At 48.8% G+C, this 9,828-nt stretch overlaps 1 protein-coding gene across 1 annotated transcript in view; it reads right to left on the reverse strand.

Moving 5' to 3' along the window:
* Positions 1-3,735: 3,735 nt before the first annotated feature.
* Positions 3,736-9,828, reverse strand: part of Gata1 (GATA binding protein 1) — an 8,091-nt gene continuing 1,998 nt past the window's right edge. The window contains exons 2-6 of the mRNA XM_021188575.1: positions 7,086-7,324; positions 6,250-6,627; positions 6,002-6,147; positions 4,898-5,023; positions 3,736-4,598 (exon numbers count right to left, since the gene is read on the reverse strand). Of these exons, the coding sequence (XP_021044234.1) occupies positions 4,227-4,598; positions 4,898-5,023; positions 6,002-6,147; positions 6,250-6,627; positions 7,086-7,305 (1,242 nt within the window). The 5' untranslated portion in view covers positions 7,306-7,324 and the 3' untranslated portion in view covers positions 3,736-4,226. The remainder of the gene's footprint in view (positions 4,599-4,897; positions 5,024-6,001; positions 6,148-6,249; positions 6,628-7,085; positions 7,325-9,828) is intronic.

Raw genomic sequence — 9,828 nt, forward strand, 5'->3', positions numbered from 1 at the left:
AAAAAAAAAAAAAGAAGTGAAAACTCACCATGTGTGAAAACTCACCATGTTGTCCAGGCTAGCCTTAAACTCTTAGCCTCAGGAATCCTCTGCCCCAGCCTCCGGAATAGGTAGGAAATGTATGTACTAGGGATGTAGCTTAGTATGTCATTTACCTAGCATATACTACAAGGAAGAATGGGGAAGAGGGAGGGAGGGAGGGAGGGAGGGAAGGAAAAGAAAAGACATTTTATACCTGGAGATGTAGTTACTGCTAGTGTTTAACCTAGGATCTGTGAGACCACAGGTTGCATCTCTGGCACTATAAGCAATGACAGCAAAACCAAGCAGCCAGGTGGTTTGAACTTCAAGTGTGTGTCATCATGTCCAGATTGGAAAATGGACTATTTAACAAGAACAAAACAGTTTTGGTGTTTTCATATTGATTCACTCTTTAGGTCCCTCTAAAAAGGTTGATAGAAGGTTACTATTGAGTTTAAGGGCAGAGTTTCTCTACAGCTCAGGGTGATGGTGACTGCTAGGAACCACCCAGTCCCGTGCTGAGATTGGACTGCGGTTACTTCCAAGACCTGGGTTCCTGTTTCTTTTGTTGATTCCAAACAGTGGATCCACGGGGCTGCAGCAGTGGCACACGCCTTTAATCCCAGCACTCGGGAGGCAGAGGCAGGCGGATTTCTGAGTTCCAGGCCAGCCTGGTCTACCGAGTGAGTTCCAGGACAGCCAGGGCTACACAGAGAAACCCTGTCTCGAAAAACAAAACAAAACAAAAAAGTGGAGCCCCATACAGATTAAAGCAAGCCTTTCAGGGTAAGGCCATGGCTGGGCTTGCTTCAGAGAACTCAAGGTTCCTGTTTCGGATCCTCTTGCTTCTTCTGTCCCCAAGTGCTGGAATTATAGGCATTTGCCCCCATGCCTTCCTGTGCTTTGTGTGTGCATGTGTGGTGCTGGAGATTGAACAGAGGGCTTAGGCAAACACTCTTTCAACTGAGATGCAGCTCCAAGCCTTTTAAAGGCTTCTTGCTTAAATGTTTATCCTGTTGATTCTAGCAATTAACACTACCAACCAGTCCTGTGGTGTATACTATTGATTCTAGTAATTAACACTGGTAAGCAGCCCTGTGACTGTTCTTCACAACCCATGACCTTGCACATTCTTGGCAAGTGCCCTTTCAATGAGCTGCATTCCTGCTAGACCATTCCTAGAGAGGAGAATCAAGTTCCTAGAAAAGGTGAGAGAGAGCACAGATTTCTGTAATGGTGCGAAGAATTTCTTTTGAAAAGAAAAGAGTTTCTCTTGAGCTCAGATGTCCTGATACAGTGGGAAGGTCTGGTTTCTGTAAGGGTCAGGACAAGGAGCCTTGTGATTTATGGTCACAGCAGCCGAGCAGTAAGCAGGGCTGCAGTACCTGGTGAAGCCATGGTTCTTAAATAACATTGGCAGGGTTCAAAGTAGAGAGTCAACACCGGAAGCCCTGATAGGATCTTCTTATATAGACCACCTGGCTTTTCGCAATCAATAAATTAATTCACTTTATGTGTATGGTATTTTTTTTGAAAGTTTTTTTTTGTTTGTTTTTCGAGACAGGGTTTCTCTGTGTAGCCCTGGTTTTCCTGGAACTCACTCTATAGACCAGGCTGGCCTTGAACTCAGAAATCCGCCTGCCTCTGCCTCCCAAGTGCTGGGATTAAAGGCGTGCGCCCCCACGCCCGGCTTGAAGTTTTTTTTTTTTTTTTTAATTGTTATATGTAAGTACACTGTAGCTGTCTTCAGACACCCCAGAAGAGGGCATCAGATCTCATTACAGATGGTTATGAGCCACCATGTGGTTGCTGGGATTTGAACTCCAGACCTTCGGAAGAGCAGTCAGTGCTCTTACCCACTGAGCCATCTCACCAGCCTTGTGTATGGTGTTTTGGCTGTCTGTATGTCTATACTCTCTGTTCATGTCTGGTAATGAAGGAGACCAGAAGAGGGCCTCAAAATTCCCTAGAAATGGTGTTAAAGTTACTTGTGGGTGCTGGGAATCAAACCTGGATCTTCTGGAAGTGTAGCCAGAGACTGCTGAGCCATCTCTCCAACACCTCTGCCTTTTTGTTTTGAGACAGGGTCTCACTATGTAGTCCTAGCTGGCCTAGACCAGGCTGGCCTTGTATCCATAGAGATCTTCCTTGACTCTGCCACCTGAGTGCTGTTATTACAGTCATGCATCACTATGCCCAGCTAAGAAAGGACTTTTTGAACAAGTTCTAAACAAAAATCGGTGTTACAAGTTGGATCCTGGGTTAGTGGGAAATTCAGAATTATTGTGCCAGGTAGTGGTCAGGGCTTTATTGCTGACAGTGAAAGCTGAAAGCAAGAGCGTCTACACATGGTCAGAGTTCCTGGAGCAGTTGAGAATGGAAATTTCTATAGAGAAAAGTCAGAAATGAGTTTCTCACAAGTGGGCTGTATGTAAAATGCTTCATGGAGGGCAGAGAGCCGAATGGAGTGGCAGGGATGTACCTGCCTGAGGTCCAGACACAGCCAGGGAGATTGCTCACATAGAGGGTCAGGCCAGGCATCACCTTCATGGGCAGGTGTTACAGCACCTTCCTGCCTGTGGTCAGAGACTCCTGAATGGGCGAAGGTAGGGGACTGCTGCTCCTATCCAGGTGCAGTGGCTCTTGCCTGAAGTCCTAGCTGAGGCAGGAGGATTGCCATAAGTCCAAGGCCAGAATTTGGGATACTTACTGAGCAGATAAGCCAACCTGGGTCACATACAGAGTGAGACCCTGACTCCGAAAAATCGAGAAAACAAATCAACTAGAGGGAAGCTTGAACAGCACGGCTGGTATGAGAGCAGCCTGGGCTGCATGAGAGCACAGGAGAGAGTGAGAGCAGGGAGCTAAGGAAAGGCTGGCAAAGGGAGGGACAGAGGGAGAGAAAGGATGAGAGGGAGGGAGCGGGGAGAGAGAGAGGAAGAGAAGAGGAGGGAAGGAGAGGGAGTTTACAAGAGTGAACAAGAGGTCTTGTTCCACAGGATCTCAGGGCTAGCCTGTGCTTCCTGCACCAGTCAGGGCAGCTGTTTCGATGAAGGTGTGAACCTGGGATCTCTTCTCTATGTAAGAGCAGTTCTGAGTAGACTTGCTATTCAGATAAGGGGTGTCTGCAAGGTGTGGGGGCTGAGGGCTGAGCTGCGTTGGGGGCTTTTATAGGGCCATGGCCATTCTGGACAGTCTCTGAAAGGAATATAAACTATCGTGATTAATTTTTATTTTTGAGATCAGATCTCTCTCCCCCCCCCCTCTCTAATATATGTATATCATTCGCTTTGTAGCCCTCAATGGCCTTGATTTCAGGACAATCCTACCACTTCAGTTCTTGCTCAGTGTTTCAAAGGTGTCCAGTTTATGTGTCATTACACTGTCAACGATAGCCCAGAGTCACTCACAAGCACACTTCTACAGCCTTCCTTCCATGTCTCCTCCCTGTTATTGCACACACAGCTCCACATGCTGTTTTACCTGCAAGTTGGTGACACCCTGCCATCTCCCACCACCTCATCCACAAGTAGTCAGTCATCCAGCATCTTTCGATGACATATGGGAACACCTGGATGCTGTCCACAAGACTTCAGATACACAGTTCTGTTGGTGGTTCATGAGTTTCCGTTGTGACATACCTGCAACCTCATCCAGTAGTCATATGTGTCATTCAGCTATTGCCATCAAAGAACCATAGACCCTGCTCCATACTCCACTTGACACTGACATTTATTTAACCAAATACCAGCGCACGTCTCCAGGTCAGGCCTTTGGTGGTTTCATTTTACAAAATCTTTGAGGATGCAGGGCAAGGAGATGGTTGGGCTGTAAAGGCCGGTGGCTCTAAGAGGAGGGAGAAACGGGCATGGTAGCACATGCCCTGTAATCCCAGCACTCAGGAACTGAGGCAGGAGGATCTCAAGCTTGAGCTTAGTCTGGACTACATAGGGAATTCAAAGCCAGCCTAGGCTGCAGCGTGAAACCCTGTCTCAATAACAACAACAAAACTGAAAGGAAGGACAATGTCAGGCATAGCCATACATGCCTTAAGCTCAGTACTCGGAAGGTAGAGGCAGGAGAGTGGGAAATGTGGGATCACCCTTATCTACATAGTTCATAGCTACATAGCTACAGAAGATCCTGTCTCCATAAAAGGGGAGGGGATCTCCTCTGCCACAAGGTCAAGGCCATTCTGTGTACCTTCAAGAACTGAGTGGGGCTATTACACTGGTGCTGCTGGTGGTAGGCACAGGACCTGTGGGGAAAGAGGTCGTAGGCGATCCCAGCAGAGGTCCAGGGAAAGGCATAAGATGGCTGACAGGCCCTGACAGCACCACAGGTCCCAGGCCCTGGTAAAGATGGGCAGTACCTGCAGTGCCCAGTGTCAAGCCTGAGGCCACCTCCCCACAATTCCCACTAGTGCTGCCACCAGCTACCACCATGAAGCCACCAGCTGGTCCTTCAGCTGCTCCTGCTCCTGCCAGATTCGACCCCCGCTTCTTTTTCCCTTTGCCGGATGCCTTGCGGTTCCTTGTCTGGATTCCATCTTTCCTCATGGTCAGTGGGCGGTTCACCTGTAGAAATGGAGACCAGAGGGTTACCAGCTCCAGCCCTTTGTGCTGATAGAGCTGGGCTAGGGAAAGCCTAGGCTCAAATCATGGCAGGTGGCAAGGAGGAGAGAGAGGACGGATGGAAGGGGGCTTGAGGTGGAAGCCATGGAAATCAGGCGAGGAGGCACGAGTACACAACTTCTGAGAAGAGAAAGAGGAACGAAGAGGGAGGAAGCAAAGGCAGAGGAAGACAGCTCAAGGTAGATGAGGGCTGGATGAGGAGCCAGGAGCAGCACACTGCAAGGACAGGAAGGATGGCATACCTGATGGAGCTTGAAATAGAGGCCGCAGGCATTGCACACCGGATCTCCACTGGCATTCCTCCGCCAGAGTGTTGTAGTGGTCGTTTGACAGTTAGTGCATTGGGTGCCTGCCCGTTTGCTGACAATCTGAGGGACAAAGGGACAGGAGATTAGTACGGGGGGGGGGGAAGGAGGGAAGGGCCTGAGAAAAGAGTTTAAGGGCTGGGCGTGGTGGCGCACGCCTTTAATCCCAGCACTGGGGAGGCAGAGGCAGGTGGATTTCTGAGTTTGAGGCCAGCCTGGTCTACAAAGTGAGTTCCAGGACAGCCAAGGTTATACAGAGAAACCCTGTCTCAAAAAAAAAAAAAATCGAGTTTAAGGGATGAGAGTCATATTAAGGAAAGGGTTCCTATCTGGGACAAGAAGTTTATTCAGCTATGTATGTATGTATCTATGTATTCATCTGTCAAGACAGGGTTTCACTGTGTAGCCTGGCTTTCCTGGAATTTTCTCTGTAGACCAAGCTGGCCTCGAGCTCACAAGAGATCCACCTGCCTCTGTCTCCTGTTCTGAGATTAAAGGCATGCACTACCACTGCCCAGCAAGGAGTTTATTTTATAATCTATGCAAGACTTCTTCTATCTCTAGTTTTAGACTTTGACCACATATCAGAATGTCTTGGAGGAAGACAGGGGTGTAACCCTGGCACTCAAGAGACGGAGATAGGAGGACCATAGCAAATTAAAAACCATTATTGTATACATAGTTCCAGGCCACCCAGGGCTATATAGCAGGGCCTCATTTGAAACAAAAACCAAACCAAATCAATCAATCAATAAACCAGACAAAAAAAAACCAACCAAACAAACACAAGAATCCTTTGGGAAGCTGTAAAAATTCCTGGCCTCGGATGGGAGTTCTAGTTCTAGGTAAGTAGGGGGTCTCCTGCATAGGAAAGGGATGGATGGTCCCCTATGGGGAAAGGATAAGGATGAGGGCAAGTATAATATGTGCCGGGACCAGTCTGAGTTAGATGTGGTTCTTGTAGGATGGGAGAACATGGGTTCTTGTCTTGGGCAGGAACAAGTCTCCAGTCTTATCGGGCCAACCTGTGGTCTTTCTTACCATTCGCTTCTTGGGCCGGATGAGAGGCCGGTTCTGACCATTCATCTTGTGATACAAGCCACAGGCATTGCACAGGTAGTGACCTGTCCTGTCCCTCCGCCACAGTGGAGTAGCCGTTGCTCCACAGTTCACACACTCTCTGGCCTCTGGTAGATGGAGAGAAAAGGAAGCAAGGCCCAGTCAAGCTTAACTTTGTCTTGAGCCACCTAGCCCAACGCAACCTCCTGGTCCCTTTTTGAGAGCCTCACCACAAGGGGCCAATGGCAGGCTTCCATGAAACTTAGGGGAAGAATAGGCTGCTGAGCTGAGAGGGCTCCCAGTGGGAGAGAAGAAAGGACTGGGAAAGTCAGCTCCCCCATAAGCACTGCTGGTGACAGGGAGCGATGCAGGCAGTGCAGTCCCCAGGGTCAGGAGGTCTGGACTCAGCCGCTCAGTCTTCAAGGTTTCCAAGAACGTGTTGTTGCTCTTCCCTTCCGGGTCTTCCAGGGCCTGGGAAGGGGCATCCTCGTGGCTGGGGCACACAGTTGAGGCAGGGTAGAGTGCTGTCTTGCCATAGGCCCAGCTAGCATAAGGTGAGCCCCCGGGAATTCCCTCCATACTGTTGAGCAGTGGATACACCTGAAAGACTGTTGGAGGGGTAGAGAGGAAAAGGAAAGAACCTTAGGCAGCCCTACTTCTACAGTGAAATGCTGTTCATCTGTCCCAACATAGTGGCTAGTTTTCTGGTCTTCCTACAATACTCTCTTGCCGCTTGGGTGGCTCCTGAGTTCTATGTCCCTCTGGTCACTATAGCAAGGGCGATCCCCTCCATCCCTTTTTGATCTATTGCGACCGGGAGGCTGCAGGTCAAGTGACAAATAAGACAGCTTCGTACACAGTTCCAGCCTGGCTTCTCCGTGTGCTCACTACAGTATGGCAGACAGAGAAGAGGACTGGTGTTCCCAGGGCAAATGGGGCAGGACACCCATCCACAGAGCTTCTAACTCTTTCCAAGATGACCTCACAGAACTGTGAACTAGCTAACCATCTCTATGGCAACCCTGACAGTGTCCAGCCAGTGCCAAGGCAGCCACCCAGCAGTTACCTGGGGAGTGTCTGTAGGCCTCAGCTTCTCTGTAGTAGGCCAGTGCCGACGCTGCGGCTGTGGCTGCATTTGGGGAAGTGGAAGAAGATGCTGCATCCAAACCCTCGGGCCCAGAGGAAAAGAAACCCGCCGAATCTGATGTTGAGGACACCAGGGCAGAATCCACAAACTGGGGCAAGGGTTCTGAGGTCCCCAGGGCCCCTAGGCCAGGAAAATCCATGGGGACACTGGGGTTGAACCTGTGAGGGACAGGAAGGGTTGTGAATCACAGAAATCCTCTCTTCCCTTTCTTTCTTTCTTTTCTTTCTTTCTTTCTTTCTTTCTTTCTTTCTTTCTTTCTTTCTTTCTTTCTTTCTTTCTTTCTTTCTTTGTTTCTTTCTGAGACAGGGTTTCTCTGTGTAGCCCTGGCTGTCCTGGAACTCACTCTGTAGACCAGGCTGGCCTCGAACTCAGAAATCCGCCTGCTTCTGCCTCCCAAGTGCTGGGATTAAAGGCGTGCACCACTACGCCCAGCTCTTCCCTCCTTTCTTTCTCTTTCTCCAAGTCTGTCACTGAGACTCTGTGTGTCTCCTTTCGGGCTCTCAGATTCTTTTTCTTCCCTTCCCTTCCATCCCTCTCTAGGCTGTCATCTCTCTTGTGTCTCCTTCCATCATCCTTTGTCCTTTTCTCCCATCTTCCTCTGATCTCTCCCCATCCTCCTGTTACCTCTTGTCTGTCTTCCCTCTACTACTCCCTCAGTTTGCTGCCTCTGAGTCCCTCTTCTTCCTCTCCTATCCCTCCTCCCATCTTCCTCGTCTCCATGTCTTCCTTCTTCCCTCTTTCCTTCCCCTTTTCCTCTTTCCACTGTCTTGTATGCCCTTCCTTTCTCTGTTGGTCCCTTCCCTCGTACCTCTTTCCTCCTGTCCCTCCTTTTCATGTACCACATTTCTCTTCCTCTTTCTGAGTCTCCTCTTTCCTTCCTCCTTTACTTTCCTTCTAACCTTCCTCTTTCTCCTCCTCCGGCAAGCCCTTGCTTCTCTTTCTCCCATTCTTCAAGGCCTCCTCCTCCTCCATTTCCTCTTTTTATTCTTTCTTCCCCTTCCTTTCTTTCCTTCTGCAGAGGCAGAATGCAGGACCAAGATCCCTTGGACCCTTTGACAGCTCCCATAGGAGCATGGAGTTCACCCTTCTGTGCTCCCCAACTCCATCCCTATCTGTTGTATCTTACCATCTGACTTTCTCAGAAACCCCGTGGTTTCCGGCTTTATCCCCTCCCCCACTTCACTTGTGTCTGCAGACCGTGGGCCCCGTTAGTTCCTCCCTGTTCTATGGGGGGGTGTCAGTACTCCTGCCCCCACGCTGCTTATCTCTGCCATCCCCGCCCAACTTTTGAAATCACCCCAAAACTACTGGCTTCCTCTGAGAAGAGTGACAGATGGGTGGGGAGAAGGGTCTGTTTTCAGGAACCTTTGAGTCTCACCACTCCCAGACCTCAGTTTCCCCATCTGCTCTATTGGAGTTGATACCTGAAGAGCTGAGTGCTGATCCTGATCCTTTCCCTCTGTCTACTCTGCATCGCTTTTTCTATAGCTCTCTGTCTCCCTGGGTCTCTCTCTCCCTGTTTCCTTTTAGGGCTGACTGTGTTTCTGTGTTTCTCCTAATTTTCTGTGCTTTACCTTTGAAAACAAAGATTTTATCTTTGTGTGCTTATGTAGTCTATCTATCTATCTATCTATTTGGAGGTCAGAGGACAAACATGGGTGTTGATCCTCACCATACACTTCCTTTTAAAAGAGGGTCTTATATTTTCCCACTGTGTGTACCAGGGCAGGCCTGTGAGCTTCCAGTGAGTCTTCTCCATCTCCCATTTCCCTAAAACTATGCTGAAACCAGATGTGCATGCTACCATGTCAGTATGGGTTCTGTACATCAGATCCTTGTTCAGCAAGGAATTTATCCTCGGAGCTCTCTCCCAAGACTTCTAGGGTGTATCTTGCCCTCTCTTCCTGTGCTTTTATGAATTTGTGTGTGTGTGTGTGTGTGTGTGTCTCCCACCTTCTTTGGCCATCCATATCTAGCTCTAATATTTTCCCATCTTTCTTCATATTTGTTTATGTCTTTGTGTCTTTTTCAGCTTGCCTTCTGTGTTTCCGCCCTTGCTTTCTCCTAGACTATGTATTCCTGGATGTCTCTCAGTCTTTCCAAGTCTTTATCTCCCTCTGACTCCCAGTGCCTCTTCCTCCTAGTTCTTTTTCTGAGCCATGAATTCTTACTATTCCTATATCCCTCAATGTGCCTTACACACAGCTTGGCGGCAGGGAAAAGGAATCAGAGACCGTGCCTCTGCCCTGACAGGCTGATGGCTCTATTTGTAGGAGGGGTAAGAGTAGAATACCATCTTCTCTACTCATGTAGTTCAGAAAGGGCTGGGCCCAGGCTTGGGGACCATGCTGGGGATAAGACAGCTCCTAACTGTCCACCATCATCTTCTTGAGCTCAGAATCCCCACCTATTTGGGCAGTGGCTGCTCTCCCTCTCGACTCTCAGTTCACCTTTCCCCTCTTTCCTCTCTCTCTAATTCTTTCTCTTTTTCCATGATTCATTCTTCCTCTGTCTATTTTTCCTCCTTACCTTTCTGTCTCTGCCTCTGCCTCCTTGTTTTCTGCCCATGACACTCTCCTCTTACTTCTCATGTGATCAGTTTTCTTTCTTTCTTTCTTTCTTTCTTTCTTTCTTTCTTTCTTTCTTTCTTTCTTTCTTTCTT

The sequence above is a fragment of the Mus pahari genome, chromosome X (genome assembly GCF_900095145.1).
Source record: "Mus pahari chromosome X, PAHARI_EIJ_v1.1, whole genome shotgun sequence".
Taxonomy (NCBI): domain Eukaryota; kingdom Metazoa; phylum Chordata; class Mammalia; order Rodentia; family Muridae; genus Mus; species Mus pahari.